General features: G+C 40.9%; 2 protein-coding genes and 1 long non-coding RNA gene across 3 annotated transcripts; 1 reads left to right on the top strand and 2 right to left on the bottom strand.

Moving 5' to 3' along the window:
- Positions 1-71: 71 nt before the first annotated feature.
- Positions 72-12729, top strand: LOC140274928 (uncharacterized). The gene is made up of 17 exons (XM_072370318.1): positions 72-194; positions 291-413; positions 1694-1751; positions 3223-3342; positions 3490-3591; positions 4149-4265; positions 4429-4530; positions 4633-4821; positions 4918-4998; positions 5198-5482; positions 5570-5644; positions 5742-5875; positions 5962-6096; positions 6201-6258; positions 6343-6423; positions 6573-6668; positions 11124-12729. Exons 5-17 carry the CDS (start codon positions 3492-3494, stop codon positions 12707-12709), a joined length of 3039 nt encoding a protein of 1012 aa, XP_072226419.1. The 5' UTR covers positions 72-194; positions 291-413; positions 1694-1751; positions 3223-3342; positions 3490-3491; the 3' UTR covers positions 12710-12729.
- Positions 12730-19485: 6756 nt separating this feature from the next.
- Positions 19486-22275, bottom strand: LOC140274706 (uncharacterized). The gene is made up of 7 exons (XM_072370076.1): positions 22185-22275; positions 20804-20917; positions 20443-20500; positions 20209-20334; positions 19969-20058; positions 19673-19861; positions 19486-19577 (listed from the first exon to the last, which is right to left on the bottom strand). The coding sequence occupies exons 2-7, from the start codon at positions 20912-20914 to the stop codon at positions 19486-19488; spliced, it is 666 nt and encodes a 221-aa protein (XP_072226177.1). The 5' UTR covers positions 20915-20917; positions 22185-22275.
- A 1942-nt stretch (positions 22276-24217) lies between these two features.
- Positions 24218-25762, bottom strand: LOC140275632 (uncharacterized). The gene is made up of 4 exons (XR_011908417.1): positions 25496-25762; positions 25335-25415; positions 24861-24997; positions 24218-24275 (listed from the first exon to the last, which is right to left on the bottom strand). It is a non-coding gene; the product is annotated as an uncharacterized lncRNA (long non-coding RNA).
- Between the last annotated feature and the right edge of the window lie 266 nt (positions 25763-26028).

Here is a 26028-nt window from a genome sequence, read left to right as displayed (position 1 = left end):
CATCTGTATTTATCAAACTCCTTTGGTTTTAAAGGAAGTCTGCTTCTTTTCTGTGTCAATTCATAGGATCGAACCACCTGATTGTAGTGTCCTGTAAAGGGAAGCAGCAGGTCTACTGTCTGCTCTGTTCGGTCAGATTGAATTCATCCAGCCATCATCACCTCATCAGCTTTAACCACCAGTATAACTATGTGGTCTGTAACTGTAAAGTTTTTCCCCAAAAATGACGTGTCGGGCATGACGGCAATACAGAAATGAACTGTGTGCTTCTCATTGTGTTTTCTCTGTAGAAACTGAAGTACCCCGAATGGACTGCAAAGCCGTTCGGGGGAGAGCTGAAGAGCAAACTAAACCACACTGTGGCTCTCTTGGCTAAGGTTGAGCAAAACTTGCCACACTCGCGGATCATCAAGGTGACCGTCAGAAACCTTCTTGTTGTCAAGTTTTAGATTAAAACTGACTGTATCGTTCTGTTTTTGTACATACCGGGAAAAAAAAAAAAATAACCCAGAAAGATTTAAGAATTCAAACAGCACATTGCTGCTGCCTGCGTCTGTTCATTGGTTTTACTGCGACAGTTCACCCTTGTGCCATATTGAAAGTGATATTCCTGGCTTTGACCTTGTCAGAGTGATGCAGGGAAATGAGGAAGAATGGCACCTGTGTGCTCATTCAGACATAACAACGACACTTGCTGCCAGATTGATGCAAAGCAGTCTGTGTCTGATTGGGGCTTCGGTAGTTTAGTCTTTGGATGTTGATACTGGGTGACTGCTTGGATAGTTTAGAATTAAAACAAAAACTGGCTGAGCATTCACTTCTCAATGTGATCTGATTTAAAATCCGTATGAAACTCAAAATGTTTATGATAACGTGGGCATTGGAGGTAAAAGCAGTGCTATTCACTACAAAGGTTGAGTTAACAGTACTTAGTACACTCTCTGTCACTTCTGAGGAGCATAATAATAAAACCATCTGGTATATACCAGGTCTTAAAGGGGAATTTTGTGGTTTTGGTCTTCAGAAATGATCACCCCAAGTGGGCAGAATATTAACAGGTGGGGTGGATTTTTCCATTCCTATCGGAGAGTTGAGATTAATTTGTGTTTGCATACATAAAAAAATGGATTTCTTTAAACTAAATTATGATGAACATCCCTGATTGGACATAGTTGTTAACCTGTTGCTTGCACAAATCGCCCCGTTTACAGATACCGTTTCTAAATGCAGCCAAATTCTCAATAAAGCTGCTTTCATTCACATATTTGACTGGGATTCTGCTATTATTATTATTTTTTTATAAGCACAGTGACCTTTGACAAAACCACTATGAATTTAAACAACAGGCACAGTCTGTGCAGGGATTTGGGCTATATTTACATGTACGGTGACCTCTACAGACTGCCCTGCTGTGGCTGCTTTTCCTCTCTCTGGCAGTATTGTGGCTGTGTGAGTGTGTTGTTATTTTTCACCCTCTGGACAACGAGTGCATTTAGTTTTGTGGGAACTAAAGAAGACAACAAAACCTAACATAACAACAAAATGTGGAAAAGCAGAGGGGTTTGAATACTCTCTGAATCAGTAAAGCAGGATAAGATGGCAGCTCGCATGCATTTTTAGGCCAAATGAGTTTTCAACTACTATTAGTTGGGTGATGTTTTTTATGTTAACTTTTTTTTTTTTTTTTCCCCAGAAGGAGGAAGTAAAGAGGGATGTGTACCAAAAACTGGGCAGTCTTCAAGAATATGAAGGTAAAGATATCCTTATACCTGAAAAATAACCAGTTCATTCTGTACGACTTAAACAATGGGAAGCTTTACAGAAGCTGTTATTTCTAACTTACCGACACATTATCTAGGAGGAAAATTAGAAAGAACTGAAGATGCTCGTTTATTTTGTCATTTTTAAATCCCGATAGCTGCAGTTTTTGTGAACACACGTTTGTATAAGATTAAAGAAATCATGAAGTTATACTATGAGAAAAAAGCTGTACTATGTGATGGGGGGGAGGCTTCCTCCTATCTTTTAGTTCTCATAACACCGTGTGGCTAGTGAGAAAAATAAACAGCGATGGTATCTGATAGGGTGTTTGTCCTTATTAACAAAGTCCCTCCTTAAACAGAAAGAACCACACAAGAGATCAATATTAAGCTCAGCTTTTGCAAAAGGGGAGAGCCGCCGCTGCTTCAGCCACAGGTTTATGTGTCTAAGCAACCTCCAGCAATCTCCGACTCCCTCCTTGCAGCAGCCTGGTTTTATTCAGAGATAAGAAGAGGGGGGAAGAGCTTTACAAAACAAAAGGTTGCATAGAAAGTTCAGAGCGTGTGACTCTGTCGAATGTTTAGGGATGGAGACACATCTGCAAATTCAGAGCGTGAGACCTTGTAGAAAATCGTACAAAGAGATACATCTGTGAACTGGTTTGAATCAGGCGTTGTAGCTGAACTCAGTTAAACTCTGACCTCTGGAACACTCTGTCCTGAGGCATCTCCCTTTGTCTATACGCACACACGTTTCATATCACATGATTGGAACTAAAACAGCATTTATGGCACACAGAATGTATGGTATAGCACCTGGTATATCATGAGATAACAACTAAAAACTCTAACAGTATCATTCTTTGAAAGTCGGACAACTCTTTTCGAATTGCTTCAAGAATCAATGTTTTGTGTTGATTGTCTCCAGCGAATCTGAGCCTTATTTTGAGAGAATTTTCCTGACATATAACAATGTTTCGTGTATGTAATAAAATATGCGGGTAAAAAAATAATCCACTAACAGAAAAGCGTGCTTGGTTGTAAATGAAGGAGCCTTATACACTAAGCTTCAGCTGGCTGTCGGGAACATCTGGAGCGTCGGTAAATGTTTCTCACATCTGTCGGTGTGCAACGCATTGTTGGCTCCCTCAGACCTCGCAGAAGTCTTTTTACAGCATATTGAATCAGTGAGAGATCCCTCTAAAAGGCTGTTTAGTGCAACAGATCAACTCTTGCACATTAATATGACGTCAACTAAGAGAGATTTTTCAATTGTTTATGCATGAAGCTTAAATGCTTGACAAAAACACACATTCTGTTCAAAACTATCCATGCGACGTGTGTTAGTTTAGACTGAAGAGCACCTTTCTGAACACTGTGCATTGGTTTGGTGGATATGAGCCCTGATGCATGTAGTCATTGTGGTGGTGATAATTTTCTCTTTCTGTCTTTTCCTGCTCAGCTGTAGAGGCAGTGAAAGCAATAGTGAGAACAATAAGGTCATCCTCTTCCACCACTGACAGTGCAGAGGCTACGAGGCTGGAAGGTACCAGGACATATGAAGTTCCAAGCTCCGATGATGGTAAATTCAAGTCTGCACGCGAACATAGAATTTTCCACTCACATTGTTGAAGTAAACACATTTTCTGACATTCAAAGAGCTCTGAATGAGAGCTCCACATGTTAAATTGCGATCACTGAACCGACTCTTGCAATCTTTGTCTCTTAGGGATGCTCGTGCCACATAATAACTTTGCAGAAATTTCTGCTAATAACCAACCACAGCCAGAGAATAAAAATCAGCGCCAGACACTATTGGTCCAAATACCACGTAAGAGCACAACTGCAATTTGTGATTTTCAGTTCATAGGATCAAACGCATACACAGATGTTTGTTTCAATGTGTTTCATTGACTAAATGTATTCCCAAGGCTCTCATCCTAATTTGAACCGTCACATCTGAATGCAACAAACATTACTGTAACTCTAAAAATGTCCTAATTCTGACTCTGTAGACTACAATTTGGTCCCCACATTTGCAGCATTGCCCCTGTTTGTTGGTGTCCTGCCATTACGGTCCCCATAAAGACATACTATTAAAAACACACACACACGTTTCCAAGATGCCTAGTTATGACAGTCGGAACTGCTTTTAACGCAGAGATGGAGTCCAACTTGAAAGACGAAGCCAATCTGGTTGCAGGTCAGTTAATCAGAGGCCAGAGCTTAGCTGGAGATGACACACACGTTTGTGATCAGATTCAGTCATGTGCAAGCTTCAGTCAAAGAACTCCAGAAACCATCTCAGGTCATGGCAGTCAAGGTGAAGCCATGACGAGTCAGTGTTTCCCATTGAAGCCTCTGATTTGTGTCTCTATTGATTCCCAGTTGAACTCATCGGGGGGCGAAAAAAATTGCGGGATTCGTCATCCCCAAAATCCCATACTGTTGACAATTTGAGGCTGGAAGTTGTCAGTTTGTGCAAAGTTTCAAGTTCAGATGATAGTAAGTTAACGTCTTAGCTATGAAATTTTCCTTTTTACTATTATCTCCCTTGATGGTCTTTATTTTTTACGGCTCTTATTTTATCTACACATCATAAGGCTTATGAATGCAGAAATAATAAGTGCCATGCACTGAATGAGACGCTGACATTTGTTTCTTACAGGTGTTTGCGTGCCTCATAATGAAGTGTCGGGATTTTCCACGAACAAGCAACCAGACCAGAAGAGGAAAAAATTGCACCAGACAGTATTTGTCCAGATGACGGGTGAAATCTCGCAAATGATTCTTCATGAAGAATAGCAACAGCTTAAAAAAAAAAAAAACATTTTGAAATTGTTAACTGAATATTTTATTGATCGTGTCTCAGAAATGGAGCCCAATTCAAAAAGGGAAGCAATCCTGGGTGCACGTCAGTTTCCAAGAGTTCAGAGCTTGGATGGTGAAGACGCACAAGCCTGTGAGCTGATTCAGGATCAGTCTCAGTCATCTAAGAGCGTCGAGAAAAATCACGTAGAGCTCACCCCAGCTCCTTGTAGTCAAGCTGAGGACATACTAGGTATAATGCACCCGTCATCAACATTTTTCACCAGAAAATCAACGAGGATTAAGTTCCTACTTTCATCTGAAGCCATGCATCATCTGTTCAATTTAGAAAATATCAAGCAGGAACGATTTGAGCCTGATGCAGAGACTCAGCCTCACAGTGAAGATATACTTGTGATTGAAAGTCCTGGTAAATATTGAGCTATTTCATCCAGTTTTTATGCATTACTTTATCATAGTTATTTTCTTACTCCTATATTTGCTGCTTTTTTTTTTTTTAACCCTTCTTGACAGTTTTTGGAGTGATAATCCTGATTAGATGTTGACATATTGATCTCTTCCTTGTGCACTGTATTGTCACACATTAATCTTTCATTCTGATTTCACAGCAGTCAAACTGGAGAAAACCCATGGTTGCACACAGCGTCTTATCAAGCCTAACTGCAGACAACAGTGGAAAAGTGATCCGCCCTCACAGAACCCCACAAAGGATCTGGAAAGTACGCTGAAGTTATCTCCTGTTCAAAGCTGCAGTCCACAGATCCAAGCTGCTCCAGTGAACACTGGACAAGAGAACCAGTCTGGACCGAGCCACAAAGCAGAACAAGCTCCAAAACAGTCCACAGGACCCAGAGAGCACAGTGGATCACAGATGCTCACGAGAACCTCAATTGGTTAGTGTTGAGTATTCCCAGGGTCAGTTCATTTTAACAATTTAACAATTTCATGGAGTGATTTGTTACTGAATATGACTTTTACAGGGGGAAAAACTCATGAAAAAAGTCATTTGTCCTTTTACCTGAAAGCAAGTCTACAGGATACTAAACCAGTCATCGGTGAGTGTCCGTCTTATGCAGGACATCCTCCTCGCTGCCATCATTTCCTGCCGCTGTGCAGAATCACGTAACAGGAGAGACTGTTTGTTCTTATCAGGTATGGGCTCTGTGTGGGAGTGTCGAGGGATGTCTCTAGAAACGTTCTTCCTGTGTGAAAGCTGTGAGGAGATCCTTTCGCGGCGGGAAATTTGTCGACACATGGTCACCCATGATCACCAGCTCAAATACATGGTGTGTGTGTTTATTACTGCACTGTGAACCTGAGCAACACGTGTTGATCACACATTTTTATACAGAAAGATGTTCATATTTTTCAGTGGAAAAAGCACCCAGAGTTTCTGCAGATGTTCTGGTTCAAGGAAGATCTGCTCCTTGAGATGAAAATGGATATTTTAAAGGATGTTGTTCAGGAACTCTCACAGCGGGAGCGTGTCAAGGAGGTGGATGCACAGGTACCTTGTTAGGCTCAGAAATGATTCATGTTATCTACATTATGTTTCTAAAAAAGGATGACAAAAAGTGAACTGCTTCTTTGTTTTTGTTTTATCTTGCAAAGTGCATTTTACTTGAACGGGAGTTGCACGAATTTGTTCGGACAGCTCCGTTTGACGAAGGTAACGCTACACATAATTTGCAAGTGTTTTACTGAGTTTATGGATGGAATGAAAACACATTAATTTGTATGAACTTTTGTTTAGCTTTAAAAATTCTTAAAAACATCAAGGCTGAAGAGAAACCAAGCATCTTCCATGTACCCATCAGTGCTACCCAACAGAAGAGTGAGTTGCACAGTTCCACTGCACTTGTTTTTGCCAGTTATTGTCTGTCCTACTGCACACACTAAGCTGTTAACTCCATACTGTGACTGCTCAGGACTAAAGTGCTGTTACACCCCCCTGAGCTATGAAATGTGCTTTCTGTTGCACAGGTCAGCAGCATGAGGACCAGCAGAGTTTACAGAAGTCTCTTCCCCAAGAAAAGCCATCAGCACAAGGACTAAAGACAAACCAGAGAAGTGACAGTGGTAATATATTAATCAAACAATTGTCCTTTAGATGTACAGAATAGTATAGGATTCATTTTGTTTGTTTGTATTTTTTTTAACCACATTCCAGTGAAATTTGGGATGAGACTCAGATGCGCCAAGGCCATCGAACAATGACGGGGTCGTAATGTTTGTTCATTTTAAACGAAGGTTTGAAATTGACAAAAAAATAAATAAATGTTGAAACTGAAAGTCCAATTTTTAAAATGAAATTTTAAAATCAACTAAATTATATAAACTAAAAATATATTCAAAGTAAAAAGTATAATTTTATTTAAAATTTTCACTTTGATATAATTTTTCTTTTTCTTCATTTTCAGATCTTCGTTTACTTTGTTTTCCGTTCAAAATCTTTTTTACCTCTAATTTAAGGCGAGTTAAGTAGTTTATTCTGTTGTACTTTTCTTCCAACCTTTGGTTAAACTTATTCTACCTTTAACCTGCACAAATACACAAACCTGCACCATAAGAGCTTAAAAGGAATGCGTTTAATGTCGGGCTGTTTTTAGTGCTTCAATATGTTCAGTATTTTTTTTACACATTTAGAATTTTATATTTGAAAAGATGTGAAAAAACATTCATTAGATTTAGATTTTTTTTTATTTATTTAAAGTTTTTTTAAGGATTTTTTTTTGTAAGTGATAGAAAGAAAAAAGTAAAGACAAGAGAATAAATTAGGGTGGGGGGGTTTGGGAAAAAGACGAGAAAAACACTGAACAAAAATTTATATTCTATGTATCTTGTTAAGATTAAGGAGTTAGGGTTAGCTGAAGAAGAAGAGAGGTTGTTAGTGTGAATGTGTTAGGTTTGAAGGAGGAAAAGGTTTCGTGACTTTTAGGTCAGAGGTCAGACTCTTTCAGGTCATTTAAAAAGCTGGAGGAATCTTTTCCGGACAGATTTCTTCTTTGCCTTCTTTGTCGTCGGAATGTTTCCCATTTGCTCTTCCAAGCTCGTTATCCTTTCTATCAAACTGTCTGCAGATTGTTTCCTTTCCTCTTCTTTCTTCTCCAGAGTCTCCTTCATTGCTGATAACATTTGTCGGAGGCCGGACTTTTCTTCCTGCCACTGTTTTCTCTCATTTTCCAGTGATTTTTGATTTTCCATCACAGCTTCCTTCATGTTGGTGGTTGTTTTTATTTGTTCTTCCAGAAAGTGGGTCTTGTCCTGCTCCCACTGTCGTTTTTGCCCATCAAAGTCTTTCTGGATTTGGAGGAGACCAGCCTTTATTTTGGAGTTTTCCTCCATTTGCACAGCTAAGCTGGTTTCGGCTTCCTTTGCCCTGGACTTCTCAGTCCGACGACTCGGTTCCAACTTACTAATTGTACAGGTGGCATCTGCATTGAGCTTCTCTTTCTTTCGAAGTTCTACGTATAAAACAGCGGTGGCTTTTTCTCTCTCATCAATCTGATTTTTGTAGCTCCGTCTTTAACTGCTGCACCTCATTTGAAAGTGCTGCGTTTTCTTTCATGGTGTCTCTTTGCTGGTCCTTCAGTTGAGTCACTGATTGAGTCAGTCCAGCCTTTATTTTCCTGGTTTCATCCAGCTGCTGAGCTAAAGAGCTCTCAGCTTCCTCTCTCTTAATCCTTTCTTTTTTAACTTCTTCTAGCAGTCAGCATGCGTCATTTGCAGCTAATGAATACGATTGCTGTGATTGGTATAAATAGGCATGAAGCCTCTTTACCTCATTCAGCAAAGCACCATTTTGTTGTTGGAGAGTTGAAATCTTCTCATCTTTGTCACTCAAGGTTTTATAAAACTCTAATTCTGGGATGGTCAAAAAACCTTGGGTGCGAGTTAGTTTCTTATTTACAGTGTTTGTTTTGGAAGCTTTCTGGTTAGTAGGTGTCGTTACTTGTATGAGTTTTAGAAGGGGATGTGGCTCAGCAACAGGCTTTGAGACGACAGCTGATGGTTCAGCTGCTGGAGCTGGTAGGGTGGAGGTCTCTATGGTCAGAGGTCCTTCTACCACAGCTGGAACTTCAGTTTCAACAGACGGTTCTGCAGGTATATCGGATGTAGAGGCTGTTTTGTTGGAGGTCTCAGCAGCTTGTAGTTTTTCCTCTGTTGCAGGACCTTCAGCAGCTGATTCTTGTTCCTTTGCTACTACAGCAGGCATGTCAGGGGTTGGTGCTGGCTGTGAAGATACACTGTGACCTACCTGCAGAGCAGAAATTGGTTGTTCACGTACTCCGCCGGGTTGAGCAGCCGCGACAGTCCCAGAAATGTTAGTCATTACGAGACCGAATGTAACTCTACTGGTATTCTTGAATTTTTTTGACTTCTTTCTTTGCACTGCCTCCGTTTTGGCCTTATGTTCGGGCTTTCTGTGCTGGTCAGGCTGCTGTTTTTGAAGTGTGGGGAAATTTTCTTCATCTAAAACCACGATAAGGGTAGAGTCATCTCCTTCCTCAGGGTTTGATTTAGATTCCCCGGAGGTTTGTAATTCAGGAGGTTCCAGGATGATGTTCCAGGATCTTTTCTGTGACATTTGTTGAAGACCTGCCTGATTGTTAGAAAATTTCATTCACAGACAACGGCATGAAACCAAGAAATCCTCAGAGGCCTCAGTATTTTTACTTGCAAGGGGAGAACAACACACGAACCTTCTCTCTGCTGATTCACAAGAGTTCTCCAACGAGTGGTTGCCTCCCTTGCTGTTTTATTTGGTGACACACATACACATACATAAAATCTACTTCTTGCTTTCATGTACCAAGACCTGGTATATCTCCTGAGTTTGGAGGCATCTCCTGGATGTTGTGTGGGGAGTCACATTCAAGACGTTTGCAGGGCTCCTCCACAGAAGTCGGACGTCTCTGAGCCGACTCTCGATCTTCCACTGTGGGATTACTGGTAGACAGGGTGACGTGTTCTGGTTGTCTCCTGAAAACCTTGATGGTTGTTCCACTAGACTCCATTGTGAAAAGATCGGTTTTGTTTTTGGTTTCTAATTAATATGCGTTTGTGCTTCGAATCAGTGTTTGTTTGACTGTGATAACAGAGATGCGTACGCTCTAACTGTATAAATGACCCATAAATGTTCTTTCATGTGCCCAGGTCTGGTATATCTCCTGAGTTTGGAGGCATCTCCTTATTTTGGGAGCTATAAAGATAACGATCAGTGAGGAGACAACATTCCTTCTTAAAACACAGTCCTCTTTGTCTCCCAACTTCTCCTTGAGAAGTTTTGATATATATAATGGCCTCTCTGGCTGTGACTTTTATATATTGATAATTGGCAAACTTTTCAGACACTGATGTTGCCTAGCAACAGAAGCAACCTGAGTTTTTTTTTTTTTTTCAATTGTGTAGATTTAAAAAAAAAGATAAACTTATCTGAATCTGAAGATAGAAAAAAATTTTAAAAGTGAGAATTTGAAATAAATTTTTTTGAAAAAATGAATGAAACTTAAATTCGAACTGAAATAACTTTCAGTTTCAGAACACATTGACCCTGAAATAGATTGACTCTGTGCCTTACTAAAATTTCCACCACAGTCATTTTCTGAGGAGATAAGATGCCTTTAATTATAATATCTTGCAAGAGTAACAACACAGTTCAAAACACAGAGTTGCTCTGACCACTGAGGCAAAGACACTTAGTTATATTGCCCACTTATCACGTCATCTCTCCTTGGGTATAGTTGATTGTTCTTCTATCTTTCCTTCCCAACGATCAGTTGAGGTTACCCAGACACAGTCGTAAATACCAGCCTCCCCCTTGTCCCCCTTAAAGCGCAGCTATCTCATTATAACAAGCCCACCATTGTAAAGAAGAATTTAAGAAAACAGGACAGGGTGGTACCTTGCAGCTCGGTCATTTGAGTAACACTCAATACAATGCATATAAGAATAAATGTTCCATTACAGGGCGTTTACTGTAAAGTTTTATTATTTTTACAAGTTTTGGTAAAACAGCAGAGCCCAAGTTTATAATCATAAATTTGAATTCCCAACAATTTTGCTCTCAATCTCAATCGGTGCGTAACTTAAAGACAACATCTGTGCAGTGAATCCCTTTTATACATACATGATGATCTCCCACAGAGAAAGTTTGAAATGGCAGAACGTCTTGTTCAACTTCATTACAGCATTACAGCATTACAAACTGTTTTCCATACTGTGAATTTTTTTCTGATTTGGGTTTGTGGAAAAGTCGAGATACATGTTCAAATATGACGAATAAATTGGTTGATACAGTGCTGGAGTGCATGGTTTGTATACCCTGTATTTGTGCTGAAATATTTCTTTACTTATTTTGGTTCAGGAACAGTTGGCATCTTGGTCTCAGCATCACTTAGAGTGCTGCCTTCTGTTTTTGAGGGCATTTCCTGAAATCTTAAAAATGGGATTTTCTCTTCAGAATGTAACTGCTTCTTTTTTTTTTTTTTTTTAACCCATGCTTTCTCTCGCTTGTTCTCACATTTCTCTTAGAAGCTGTAAATAAAGCCGAAACATCACATTCAACAGAGACTGACTTAGTTGGAGGTCTGGATGTGGTCAAAGACAGAAGAAGTCCTCTGGATGTGACCTTTCCCTCCACAAAGGCTGAGCCGTTCGTCTCTCCAGTTCCTGCTGTTGGCACATGTGTTAACCCTCCAGAGACCTGCAGTGGCCTTTCTCTGCAAGCAGAAGTCAAACCAGCAGTCTCTCAGCTCCAAAGGCCTGATCCCCTGCTGCAGGTGAAACAGGAAGAGGAAGAATCAACATATTTCACCACCGTTAGTCCTGCAATTAGTCCGAACCTGGAAGTGTCTCCACAAAATGAATGCCCTCCAACCAGGAAAAGAAGAGCTGACATGTCTGTTGAAACATTGCACAGAACTGTCACCAGCAGCTCTCTGGAGGACCCTTTACCAGCTAAATATGAGCCCAACCCAGTGCAGGTTAAGAGTGAGCCCAGCTCTCCACCAATCTCTGAATCCCCTTCGGTTAACCCAGCTGTGAACTCTACCCTGCTGCATCTGAAAGAAGAAGACTCCGAACCCAAACAAAACCAACCCGCCGAGAAGTGGAAATTGTTTGCAGACCAATTATCTGCATCGGAAAGCAGTGATTTCAAGGTGAATCTGTCGCCCTTGGAGTCGGCTCCAGATAATGCCGAGACCACAAACCTCTGGGCAACCGACTCCTCTGAAACTGTGGAAAGTAGATGGCAGTTAAAGTCTGTAAAGACTGAAATGGGAGTGTATAATACAGCCTCTGATTCAAAGTGTCAACTGGCTGAAGCTATGGTGAATAACAGTGCACCCTCTAACTCAGTGGAAGGGATAAAGGAAGAAGCTCCTGTGTACTTTGAGTATGAGAACCAAATCTTTACCACTGGTGTCTACTCGGCTTTTACAGCCAGCAACCCATATTTTGTGGACTGTTTGCCAGTAGATGAGTCTGAAAACATGACTGCTAGCTCTAAAGTACTTCATGCCACCTTTGCTGACAGCGGTGACTCAGAATATCTGCAAAGAGCCACTGCTAATGAGGGCCTATTCTTACCGGGTTCCGTTGCCACCGACCCTACTCCAGGACAGATACAGCAACAAGGTAACCTGGAGACCAACAGGACTGAAGCCGGTCAATTGCCCATTTACACCGGCATAACTGCCCTGCCAACGCCCACCGGTCACATATTTCTGGGTTGCTATAAAAGAATAGACCCCACTGAAGATAACACAGGCCATCAGATCAGTTTCCACGCTGATCCGACAACCATCCCCACTAACACTGTGGCAGCTTCTGGTGCGTACGGTCAGTACAACCAGACAGCTTGTACCACAATGCAGCATTCAGGGCATCTTTCTTCTCAGGCTGTTGCAGGTTACATGACACAAAACAATGCTCAAGGTTCATCACAGGAGTACACACCAGGGGAACTCTACCCCAGTCAGATGTATCCTGAGCAGACCTTCAGTCTGCCATCGTCTGAACATTATGTAGCAGCTGAAATTCCTCCAGAATGGAGGAACCTGGAAGTGCAGCAGCAGTTCTACCTCTGGGGGAGAAGATGGGAGAGTGGCCAGTGATTAATTAATTTATTATTATTATTTTAAATCTGTATTTGTTGTTAATGCAAGAAAAGAAATGCTGTTTTTTTTTTTTTTGTCGTTTGTTTGTTCTTTGTTAAATAACAGTTTTAAGATGGATTTGATTTCACATGAAAGAGGAATTGTAGCTTTGCTTTTTTTCCTAATATGTTAAGTGTACTTTTACAAGTTGAAAATGATCATTAATATGAAGGATGAGTACGTCAGCCTACTGGTTACAACTTTAAGCTACTTTGCACCAGTTTTATGTCACAAAATGAAAAGATTTTTGTAGCAGTTTTATATTATAATTGTAATAAAAATGTGTATTTAAATCTGAGATCAGAGCGTCTCATGAATATTCAGTTTACAGTATTTATTTAATAAATGGTGTTGAACTCTTTTGATCTCTTCTCAAAGCGGTGTTTTTCTATTCGATTGAGAGAAGTTGACGTAAGGCTTGGCCTTGATGAAGATTTGCCTGACCTCAAGGCTCCAGGAAATTGGAGGCTAGTTGAAACATTGATATAAATTCCCCAATTCTCACCTCCCTCCTTTTGTTTCTAATGTTACTCTTACATTGTGCGAGGAGCAGATCTTATTTCAGCATGAAAAACGATTTTTCCATGCATATTAATATGGTATTCCTGAAGACAAAAGAATGATCAAGGTGAAGTAGAAACATGTAAAACCAGTATTTATATTTGTGTGCATGAGGTTCGACACATTTCTGAACTATTTCAAAATAATTTCTAGGATTCGGTAAGTTTAAATTTTTAAGCCCTTTTATTCGTTTCAGCAAGAAGGAGCATAGCATTCAATAGAACTCAAAATCAAAATGATGCTCAGAGAGCAGTCCTGAGGCGATTCCCGTGGGAAGTGCCTGAGCAGTATTTTCCCACCTGCAGGCCAGCCAGCTGCAGGCATTCCTATTCTCTCAGAACTAACCTTGATTACACCCACAGTCAAATCTAGATTTTTTTTTTTTTTTTTAAACATCTTCCTGTCAGGGATCTGTCCACTCCACTGAACTGAGACTGCTCTTGATAAAAGAAATAAACATCTAATCAAACAACTGCAGCCTTTCTGCCTTACTTTTACTGGATCAGACCTGCATTTGATATAGTCGACTGCAACATATTCTTCCCCAGACTTGAAAAATGGGTGAGACTTTCTATCTCGACTTATGTGTCTATAGTAGTCACACATCTAATCAAACAAAAAAAAAAAAAAACATGGAGTTCCCCAGGGTTCAATTCTGGGGCCTTCAGCATTTACATACTCCTATATACTGACTCAGATTATGTGAAGCAACAGAAAATGTTACCACAGTTATGTGGACAACATGCATCACCACATCACTCAGAATGTCCTCCTATTGAACAAACAAAAACAAAAATGTGGTGATTGTCTTTGGACTCCAGTCAGTAATGATAAAAGCAACAAACCAAGCCAGAAATCTGTTGGACTCCAACAGCCTGCTATCAACTGAACAATATTTCAAGAATTACAGGAATAATGTGTCAGAGTGAGTTAGAAATGCTGGTCTTCAGTAGACTTGATTACTGTAACAGTGTATTTATTGATCTGCCTAAAAGATCAATCCGTTGGTTTCTACACTGGCTTCCTGTCCATCAGTGGCTTATAAAGTCTAGTTTAGGCCTAAAGAACATCAGATCTTCCAGTGCGTTATGAACCTTTGAGACATCTCAGGCTGTCAGGAAGTGGTTTGCTTTCTGTCTGCAGAGTTAGAGCCTAACAGAGAATCTGCCTTCAGTTTTTAAACGCACCATATATGTGGAACAAACTTCCACAGAACTTCAAATCTGCATAAACGTTTGGCTTCTTTTAAATAAAACCTCAAGACTTTCAGGTTCACCAACGCATGCAAATTAATAACTTTGATTTAATCCGATCACTGCACTGTACCCCAGGTTTGAACCGTTTGTTTTAGTGCACTTTTATGATTTATGTAAAGAACTTTCAGTCCACAAGATGTCAAACTGTGCCGTGTACGTCGCCTTGCCTATAATCTTTGGATTTCACGTTCCTTCCTGTTTCATACAGAATGATAATTCTCACAATCATGACAACACTTTTGTTTTATTTGAACAAGTCACTGGCTAACTTCCGCAGTAACTGTCAGACCTGAACACTGTAAAAGCATTTCAAAAGTTACATCGAAACAGGGCAAAAACCAGCCCTAGTAACGTGGCACAAATTTTTCTTTACTTGCCTCTAATCTGAACTGGTGAACACAAACGTCAGATTATCATATGCAAATTTGCATTTTCTTAAAAGAAATAAAGCAGCTTAAGTATATTTAACCAACATACAATTTACAAATAGAGGTTCACCTGTAACATAAATCCAGTGTATAAAAAAGGTATAAAATTACATGAATGACTTAGACTTAAAATATTAGAAATCAGTGAGAAAACTGGAACAAGCTGCAAACAAATGTAATTTTTTTTTTTACAAAAAGACCATCTTCTCCTTCATATGTAAACAGTTCTAAACACACTGACAGAATCTGCAAATGTGTCAGGTTCTTTTCAACAACAACCCAAAGCCCTTCAAAGTGTGAAAGGAAACACTTTTGCAACAAGAATGAAACCAAATTACAGACAAACATAGTTCAAAAATCCCCAAAACACTGGAATTTACAAAGTAAAACAATATTTCAGTGGAAAAGAAAAGCTCTGGTCACTTGCTGCAGGATTTCTAAGCTCGTCCATTCTGGAGACTTCTCAGTTTCCAAATTCTGTCCATCAGGGTAAGGGGGAAACAGCCCGAGAACAAAGATAACCTGAATGTCCTGACGTGACAAAAGCCGTTTGGCTGCATTGTAAAATTTTGGCCCCAAAGCGGCCTCGCTGTCAGCCTGGAACCCGATCCGATGGCCTGGCTGTGAACAGGATCACATTTCCAAAAATGTCCTGAGCTGTGGCGCTTTCACTGGGGTCAGCAGCCATGTTTTCAGACACTTTTACTCAAGAGTTTCCCCTCACACAGTCCTCAAAAGATGAGTTGTTGGCTGGGGGTAGCAGAGTTGACACCAGTGGTGAAAAGCTGGTTCTCATACAGGAGCTTCTTTCTTTATCCTTTCAACTAAATAAGAGGGTGGCTTTTTCTGCACCGTTGCCTTCACTAGCAGACACTTTGAATCCCATCTTTTTTTGTTAATTGCAGCTTCATATTTAGTCTTCAGAGTTTTTGAATCCCATCTACTTTCCACAGTTTCAGAGGAGTCGGTTGCCCAGAAGTTTGTAGTCTTGGCATTATCTGGAGTTGACTCCAAGGGCGACAGATTCACCTTGAAATCACTGCTTTCCGATGCAGATAATTGGTCTGCAAACAATTTCCACTTCTCGGTGGGTTGGTTTTGTTTGGGTTCGGAGTCTTCTTCTTTCAGATGCAGCAGGGTAGAGTTCACAGCTGGGTTAACCGAAGGGGATTCAGAGATTGGTGGAGAGCTGGGCTCACTCTTAACCTGCACTGGGTTGGGCTCATATTTAGCTGGTAAAGGGTCCTCCAGAGAGCTGCTGGTGACAGTTCTGTGCAATGTTTCAACAGACATGTCAGCTCTTCTTTTCCTGGTTGGAGGGCATTCATTTTGTGGAGACACTTCCAGGTTCGGACTAATTGCAGGACTAACGGTGGTGAAATATGTTGATTCTTCCTCTTCCCGTTTCACCTGCAGCAGGGGATCAGGCCTTTGCAGCTTAGAGACTGCTGGTTTGACTTCTGCTTGCAGAGAAAGGCCACTGCAGGTCTCTGGAGGGTTAAAACGTGCGCAAACAGCAGGAATTGGAGAGACGAACGGCTCAGCCTTTGTGGAGGGAAAGGTCACATCCAGAGGACTTCTGTCTTTGACCACATCCAGAGCTCTAACTCCAGCTGTCTCTTCTGAAGGAGTTGTTTCTTTTTGTCCACTTTCTATGAGAGATTAAGAAGAAAGGGGGACATTTTAAAAAAAAAATAAAAAATTAACCAAACATTGAATCTCATTTAAACCCAGCAGGAATCTCCATCCAGCTTTACTTTATCACAGAGTGAAGCTGAATTGAAGGTTGGATTCTTGTGTACATGGGTGTTGTAAATGCTTGACTTAAACACCCAACTGTTGAATGATGCACCCAAGGAGGTCCAGGCCTGCCCAGGGCTTAGTTGAAGCAACAAGTCGACAGATTTTAGCATAAATAGTGTGGATGAAACATTTAGAATTAGTCTGAGATCATTCCGGTGACTGACTCGGACTCGTTTGATCCAAGTATCACTGAGTTCCACTTGTACGAGAGTGACTTTTTTGTTTGAATGATTTGGTGGTCAACAAGCTTATCTGGTCCATGTTTAATGCTGGAAACAACTGTCTCCCTGCAAGGAGAGAATCTGATGGTTCTCAGTCTGATGGCCTGTGCACCAGAAAGCAAATGTCACAGCACATGGGGTGTAAGTGCCATCTCCACGGTTCGTCTCATTCTGAAGTTCAGTACAATTTAGGAGTGCATCTTCTGCAACTCCTATCGAACAGTGACCTAAATTAACAGGTGTTAATTTGTGTCAAATCTGTATTTAACCAAATCGTACACGCACAATGTTTATCCAGCAACGGGTTTCTTTGATTAGTTTTTAAAAATTCAGTCCTTTGGAAAGTTTTTGCACTGCTTCATGCATTTTAGAGCAAGCAAGCAAAAATAAATAAAAGTTGCCACTGCAAATGTGAATTTTTCCTGAGATGTGTGAAAACAAGTCCCTCCTGACATCTATAGACAAGAGCAACACTATGGCAACAGATGCAACTTACAATGCACAAGTGGGAATCCTGAAAAGTTGCTGTTTCGTATTAGTTTTTGCTGACCTGTGTGCTTCATTCACTCAGACTGATAGCATGGATAGGTTCAAATATACAAGGCAGTGCTAGATAAGGCACAGAGCCTCAGACATCTGTTATGAAACAAAACCCAGCCACTTCTGCCACAGTGTGAAAACATGTGAAACACTCATGATATACAGTACCGGTAAATGATTTGACACAGCTACCCAAGTCACTTCTCTGGTCGGTCTCAAATGCCTGAGCCAACTATCCCTCTGGGGGAAGCCGGTTCTCAGGCTGATGGCCTGTGAATCAGAACAAACTTTCTACCCATATTCCAACTCTTTTAGCAACTTCAGTCAGGATGTTCATGAGTGGACGAAACAAGAAAACGTGACTGAACTGGCCAGACTTACTTTGTTCGTGTGTAGTATTGATGAGTAGGCAGAAGATGCTTGGCTTCATTTCATTTCTTATATTCTGCACTATTTTCAAAGCTGAAAAAAAACAAACAAAACAGGCAAATTTCATACCAGTTACTGTGCATTTCCTCCCTTTATAAAGCCAGCAGACATACAAATTAGGCCAAATATTACCTTCACCAAATGAAGTTGTCCTAACAAAGTTGTGCAGCTCTGGTCCCAGCAATATACACTTTAAGAAAAACAGACAGGGCAAAAATTTACTTCAGGAAATAAATATGTAGTGAAAATTAATTTTGTATACCACCGAAACACAAACAAACAAAAAAAAAAAAGGCATAAGATCTGATGTTCTTTAGGCTTAAACTAGACTTTATAAGCCACTGATGGACAGGAAACCAGTGTAGAAACCTTAGGACTGCATAATTCATGACTCCACCATGTACCTGTGCATCCACCTTGTAGAAACGCTCCCGCTGTGAGAGTTCCTGGACAACATCCTTCAAAATATCCATTTTCATCTCAAGGAGCAGCTCTTTCTTAAGCCAGAACATCTGCAGAAACTCTGGGTGCTTTTTCCACTGAAAAATATGAACATCTTTCTGTGTAAAAATGCGTGATCAACACGTGTTGCTCAGGTTCACAGTGCAGTAATAAACACACACCCACCATGTATTTGAGCTGGTGATCATGGGTGACCATGTGTCGACAAATTTCCCGCCGCGAAAGGATCTCCTCACAGCTTTCACACAGGAAGAACGTTTCTAGAGACAACCCTCGACACTCCCACACAGAGCCCATACCTGATAAGAACAAACAGTCTCTCCTGTTACGTGATTCTGCACAGCGGCAGGAAATGATGGCAGCGAGGAGGATGTCCTGCATAAGACGGACACTCACCGATGACTGGTTTAGTATCCTGGAGACTTGCTTTCAGGTAGAAGGACAAATGACTGCAGCCCTGAGTTTTTCCCCCTGTATCAGTCATATTTAGTTACAAATCACTCCATGAAATTGTTAAATTGTTAAAATGAACTGACCCTGGGAATACTCAACACTAACCAATTGAGGTTCTCGTGAGCATCTGTGATCCACTGTGCTCTCTGGGTCCTGTGGACTGTTTTGGAGCTTGTTCTGCTTTGTGGCTCGGTCCAGACTGGTTCTCTTGTCCAGTGTTCACTGGAGCAGCTTGGATCTGTGGACTGCAGCTTTGAACAGGAGATAACTTCAGCGTACTTTCCAGATCCTTTGTGGGGTTCTGTGAGGGCGGATCACTTTTCCACTGTTGTCTGCAGTTAGGCTTGATAAGACGCTGTGTGCAACCATGGGTTTTCTCCAGTTTGACTGCTGTGAAATCAGAATGAAAGATTAATGTGTGACAATACAGTGCACAAGGAAGAGATCAATATGTCAACATCTAATCAGGATTATCACTCCAAAAACTGTCAAGAAGGGTTTAAAAAAAAAAAAAAAGCAGTAAATATAGGAGTAAGAAAATAACTATGATAAAGTAATGCATAAAAACTGGATGAAATAGCTCAATATTTACCAGGACTTTCAATCACAAGTATATCTTCACTGTGAGGCTGAGTCTCTGCATCAGGCTCAAATCGTTCCTGCTTGATATTTTCTAAATTGAACAGAGATGCATGGCTTCGGATGAAAGTGGGAACTTAATCCTCGTTGATTTTCTGGTGAAAAATGTTGATGACGGGTGCATTATACCTAGTATGTCCTCAGTTTGAGTAGAAGGAGCTGGAATGAGCTCTACGTGATTTTTCTCGACGCTCTTAGATGACTGAGACTGATCCTGAATCAGCTCGCAGGCTTGTGCGTCTTCACCATCCAAGCTCTGAACTCTTGGAAACTGATATGCACCCAGGATTGCTTCCCTTTTTGAATTGGGCTCCATTTCTGAGTCCAAAAACATAATGCATGAAATCTTAAGCATGCAAGGTGAGAACATGATTTTTTTTCCTTCTTACTCCTTCATAAGCAATCATTTTCATTTGAGTTCTCACCCTTCATCTGGACCGGCTGGTGCTGTTTTTTGTTCTCTTGGTCCGTTTTATTATTTAATTTCAATACCTCATTGCATGACACATGCACTCCTGAGAGGAAAAACAAATACTTCAGTTAGGCTCAGAGGTTGCTATTCACACCACCTCTGTTAGAGCAGAGGCAAAGATTTCATATGGAAAATTAAGAATAGTCTTTCTCAGCGCGTGTGGATGAAAACCGATGCTCAGACTTCAATTTACCATCATTGGAGCTTGAAACTTCACATGGACTGGAGACGTCCTGCCGCACAACATCTGCAATAGAGGCTGTGGGAGAGGAGATCCGAGGGTCTCTTGGTGTCACCATGGCTTTCACTGTCTCTACAGCTGAGCATCAAGAGACAGAATTATCAGCTTAACAGAAAATAAAAAAAGTCCATGAGCAAATTAGATTTTCTCCTCTATGACATCTATTGAGAGTTTGAGTAGTCGTACCTTTGTCTTCTGGAAGAAGAGCCAGTTTTTGGTACACATCCCTCTTCACTTTCACTGTCTAAGCAAAGAAAAAAACAAAACTAATTTGAAGAAAAGATACATCTATAATTAATTTAGCCACTTCTTCAAAGTCTTCTTCTCAGTTACATCCCTGGTACTGCCGTCTGCCTTCTAAACTGAGGGTGTATGCAATGTTCTCTGCTAAATCGACTCGCTATGTCCAAGTAACAAACAGCCCTGCTGCAAAAAAACACAACTAAAAGCTGCTTGTGGTGAAGACTTATTTAACGATGGCTATTCTAAATATGTAGTGTTTTTGTAATAGGAGTACTTTTGCACTCTTCGGAGTTGAGCTTCCCACCTGGGCACTCTGAGATCCTACATCCCGCTCAACCTGAGCCAAGTGGGCCACGATGTTGTTCAGTTTGCCCTCCAACTCCGTCAGGTTTGCAGTCCAGCCAGGATACTTCATTTTCTAGCAAGGACATAAATGGTACAGTTAGCATCTGCAGTACCTCATCCATTCTTCAGACAAAGTGTAGATCTTTATACAACGCAACCCTGATGAGATGCATCATTTACCATGAAATTAAAAAATAAATCAGGCTTTTATCTGATTTTATTGATGTCCTTTAATCAAACTTTATCATATTTAATTTTTGTTCTATATTATTTTAATTATACGTTTTAACTCCATGTTTTAGACATTTTAACTATACGAGCTGAAAATCTATTTTGTTCATGTTACACCTTTCTATCTTATTTTAATGTTTTAGTCTTTCGGTATTTAGCTCCAGTGCTTCCTCAGGGGGGGCTACCACACTGGGAGCTGCTGTTGGTCCACTGACGGGGGTGCTGTCCTGTGGACTGCTCTGGACTGGGTGGCTGGAGGAGCCTTAGGTCTCGGTGCCCGGCCAGGTCTCTGTCTTGTGCGTTTGTGTCTGTATGTCTCTGTGGGTTTTTATGGGGGTGGGAGGGTTGGTATGTTTTATCATCGTTGTTTTTTTTTAGCCTCTGTGATGTACTTTGTGTTGCTTTTAAAGTATGAAAGGTGCCATATGAATAAAATCTGATTTGAAAGATAATATCACCGAGGTTGCTCAGTCTCATTAGAGACTTCTCATTTTCTGGCAAAAGACTGGTTTCTTAAAACAGGAATTTTAATATTAGCTGCTCCTCCGCTGTAACCCTGATGTGACGCGCGAGCAGATATCCATTTTGGCCTTTAAGTTCACATATCAGCCCATTTTCTTCTTACCTCCACACGATATCTTACTTTATTTCAGGAGTTTTTGTTCTGTCTGACTGCAGAACTGAGATCGCCAAACAAAAAGCCTTTTCTTTGCAACCTATTTTATAATCTGCATATTTATGGTGGCTTTCGTTTCCAATGCTTCTTTAGTTGTGGTGTAAACATTGATAAGCAAATTAATTAGTAGAGTGTCTGCAACCACTCATGCATATAATTTCATGAGGATTGAGAATTACACAAACCGGAAATACACACAACTTCTGGCAATCTGGCAAAAACTAATGCAGATGTACATTTTTTGTCCTTGTGTGTACACAGTTAATGTGAGCAAGCTGAGAAGAGAGTACAGGCGAGGTGGAGAACACAGTGTAGCAGCAAGGAGCTGTGCTTTCTGTTCCCCCTTCATCCCCACAAAAAAAAATAAATAAAACGCTAAACTGATAGGGGCTAGTACACCTACAAGTCCTACAAGACTCGACCGACTACGTACCACATAGTTATACTGGTGAATAGAGCTGATGAGGTGATCGGACCCTTTCAACCTGACAGAACACAGCTGACAGTAGACTTGCTGCTTTCCTTCCCATGACACTACAATCAGCTGATTTAAGCCTAAAAACAAAAGGCAAATAGACTTGATTTAAATCAAACGAGTCCGATATGTACTGAATAGTTTCCTATAGAAACAAAAATAAAGTACTTGCCCACTTTAGGATGGCCTGAACTTGCTGTTTTCTTAGCTGCAGACACATGGGACGACCCTTTATGTGGATTCTTGTATTCAGACCTGGCAGACATGGCTGTGTTCAGGTGGGGAGCAGGAGTTGGGTTCCTCTTCTGAGTATGTGATGCAACATCAGCAGTTTGCCTCACTGAGCTTTTCAGCTGTGCGAGCTTAGCAGACAAGTCGGCATTTCCACGTGTAACTGAAGTTTTAGGCATTTTAGCAGGGGCCACTGATATAACCGTAGATTGCGGTGCGGCTGAGGCTTTGGATGCACGTTCATGAGCATTTTCAGCTCTCGAGGAAGGTGCGCCTCTGCCGGTAGCGTCATGCACCACTGTAGATCTTGCAGTATTGTATGAAGCAGGGTTTGCTTTGGATGCAGTTGCACTTGCTCTTTTCAGTGGTCTGGACATCACTACAGATTTTGCAGCTGAGGCAGCTTTTGAGGATGTTGCACTAAAGTTGGAAGTGGTTTCTGTCTGTGTGGATGAGGTTGTTGCCATACCTACGGAGGGAACTGCTGAGCTTTTAAGTCGATGATTTGTGGCCTTATAGACTGTGTTAGGGATGACATCTTTGGGATCATTTCCTCTGAAATACGGTCGTAAACAGACCTCATTCGCCCCCTTTGTGGACACATTTACCCTGAAGGTCGGTTTACCACAAGAGGTGACAAATGGATGAGCATGAAAACTGTCAGCTGACGGAAGCCCTTTCATACAAGTCTTTGTCTGAGCTTCATTTGATTCAGCAGGGACTCGGGTTGTTTTGGTCCTTGACGCGTTTATGGCTGTCCCATGGTCTTCTGAATCATTAATCTTCCTATTGACCACCTTTAAAGCAAACAATCGTAATCAACAAATCACACATTTTCAGCTGAAGAAATCATTTGTCCACATTAAATTTGTCATCATGCTAACTTCCTTAGATTTATTTGGTCATTTCACGCCAATGATGCTACGCATTTCTGTTTTACGCAGTGACTTCGTACCATCTTTACTCCCTGTAAACACTTAATGTCGTTGCCATCTCTAGACGGTTTCCAGTACTTCTGCATTTAAACTTTCCTTATTTTGACTTTCATAACAATGCAGAGGGGATTGATAGAACAGTAATCAATCAACAGACCCCTTCCTGTTCAAATGACAACTGAAGACCTGAGGATTTACAAGACCTGAAATGTAAATCCTCTATGGTTGTTAACTAGTGTGAGCAAAACTAGAGTCAAGCAAGAAATAGTAAAGTCAGAATTTGTCTGCTCAACTCTACTTTCTCCGATGCCTTAAAAGTGAATATTCTTGAGATTTGTTTTACATTTGACCCTATTTGGATTTAGAACTAAACTGCAAAAACGAATGTGTCGATAAAACTGTCCCGAGGCTGAATCATAACTCCTCTACAATTCCAAATACATAACGTTACCTGTAGAAGTCGTTAGAGAATGAATATGCTCACTGCAACAGCTGTCAGTTGTTTTTAGTTCTATATGCAGTATGACGTTCTGTTAAAGTCCCAAATCCCCCCCGATCCTCATCAGCATAAAGATGACTGACCTTGATATTGTCCACCACAGAGTTGACATGTTGAGCATGACGTGCAGCCGAGGCGTTTACTGGCTTAACAGAATGTGGAGCTGAGGTTGAAGGGCGCTTACACGCAACGCGTAGATGAAAATTAAGTGCCCTTAGAGTACCAATGGCTGTGGAGGGGAAGAATTCTGATGAAATGCAAGAATTCAGACACACCGAGTCAGTCACAACCTAAACAACCCACCCTTTCTAAAAGTTCCCTCTTACCTGATTGAAAGCTTTGTTTCAAAATATTACTGTAAGTCTTCTCGCTCAGATTCACAACCTGAAGTAAAGACCTCAATTAGTAAAATGCATTATTTAATTCCCCTTCCAGTGTTTTATGTCAGCTGTTTTGACCTTTTCTCCTACATTGCCATGGACAGACCAAAGAAACAGGCCCAGATCCAACTTTAAAGCAACCATGCCGCCCTCTCCGTTTAGCCCAGAGCGACTTATTCCTGAACCAACACTTTTCGTAACTATTGCTCGTCTCTATTCTGAATGTGAAATCACAGGAAAAATCCAGTTCATTTCAACACTACAGCTACAATGAAACTTGAGAAACCTCAGCTATCCACAGGAAGGCCTTTTGTCTCGATAGTTTCTGTGATGCAATGTTTTATAATGGAATATTTCACTGTCATACCAGACAGTGCTGTGGACGGGGGCAGGTGAAGTTTCACCAGCAGAGTACAATCCTATGATTTGTTTTTTTTCCCCGACGACACAGCTGAACTGTCAATGTGTGTCGATCTTTATCGAAGCAGTTGTCTTCGCGTACAAATGTGCTTACAGTGCAGCATATACACGGCTTGACTAACATAGTTTGATTAAAACAAGCTCAAGTTAACCGCCCACATTTACTCACCACTCGCTGAATTTTCTGGTGGTCAGACCCAGAGACATGGCTGCTGAAGTCCCTCTCTGTAATCTTTAGAGAGCACCTCTCACATAGGTAGATCGAGTCTTGTTTATCACAACGACATTCAAAAAGTTTGCTTGAACCTGGAGGAGAATAAGATGTAGAATCTGATAAATAAAGCTGCCGTTTTTTGCCTTCTAAAATCCATTTAGCATCATTAAAAAGCCAACTCTTTAACATTGAAGGTCTTATCAATCGTATTTTTCAGAGTTAGAAAACAAAACAAAAACAGCCATAGAACAACAAGAAGCTATTTCAATGCAAAATTAAGAAATTGCTACCTGGCAAGGAAAATAATCAGCTGTTAAAAGGAATATTGTAATGAATGAATGAGGGGGACTAGTAGTGGACCCTTCAAAATTAAAGTTGATCGGTTTGTCATTCTGAAAATGTTCCACTGAAGCATTTGGATCAGCTTACCCATCTTTAATTTAGGCATTGTCGGGGCTTTCAACAGTCCTTTTTCACCTCTCCTTTTTGTCACTGCCAAGAAGGATGTTGCTGAAGAAAACAAAACAAAAAAAACCTATTCAGATTTATTCAGATGCCAAAAAGGAATCTCAGTCAGTTGACATCCTCACCTTCTTGGTAGGAAGGCTCCCAGGTGGGCTTGGCCACCGGTTTTTCCTTGGTGGGGTGCATTACCTTCACATGTGATAACCTGTGATCACCTGCTTGTTGCGTCAAGCCCAATAAGGCCTTTGCATTTCCACGGAAACGTGCCTACATTAAAAACATTTCACTGGTTAAATAGCTTATTTAAAGACACTTTCCTTTCTTGGCAATACTGTAAACACGATCTCACTCATCTTTAATGGGCTGAAAGTTGGGTTTCCATCTGATGAACAATAAATAGACACTGGAAATACGTGGGATGAGAAATTAGGGCAGGAACGCAAACTGTTAACTGAAAATGGAAACTCCTGGACTTGCATGGTACCAGTGCACAAGGCAGACAGGTTTCCATGACTGAGGTCAGTGGGGTGGACCAACTTTAGGGCAGACCTGACACGAGCCAGGAAGACTTTTTTGACCACCAATTGTCAATACAACCGTCACCTCAGACAAAGCATCTGCTGACAGAAGATTGCACCAGTGCCAATGGAATCTTAAC

Source organism: Leuresthes tenuis, unplaced genomic scaffold (assembly GCF_036924035.1).
Source record: "Leuresthes tenuis unplaced genomic scaffold, fLeuTen1.0.hap1 SCAF_18, whole genome shotgun sequence".
Classification (NCBI taxonomy): domain Eukaryota; kingdom Metazoa; phylum Chordata; class Actinopteri; order Atheriniformes; family Atherinopsidae; genus Leuresthes; species Leuresthes tenuis.
Note: the sequence above shows the minus strand (reverse complement) of the source record. Positions and strands in the feature narration are given on the sequence as shown.

Bases quoted from the DNA above. Each gene is read 5' to 3' on its own strand.
- LOC140274706 (XM_072370076.1), bottom strand. From the start codon at position 20,914: ATGAAGTATCCTGGCTGGACTGCAAACCTGACGGAGTTGGAGGGCAAA. The intron at 20,335-20,442 runs GTACGACTACTC...CTTGATGCTCAG, and splicing joins TCTTCTTCCAGAAGACAAAG to CTGTAGAGACAGTGAAAGCC. The intron at 19,578-19,672 runs GTATAATGCACC...TGTTCAATTTAG, and splicing joins TCAAACTGAGGACATACTAG to AAAATATCAAGCAGGAACGA.
- LOC140274928 (XM_072370318.1), top strand. From the start codon at position 3,492: ATGCTCGTGCCACATAATAACTTTGCAGAAATTTCTGCTAATAACCAA. The intron at 5,876-5,961 runs GTGTGTGTGTTT...CATATTTTTCAG, and splicing joins ATCACCAGCTCAAATACATG to TGGAAAAAGCACCCAGAGTT. The intron at 6,424-6,572 runs GTGAGTTGCACA...TCTGTTGCACAG, and splicing joins CAGTGCTACCCAACAGAAGA to GTCAGCAGCATGAGGACCAG.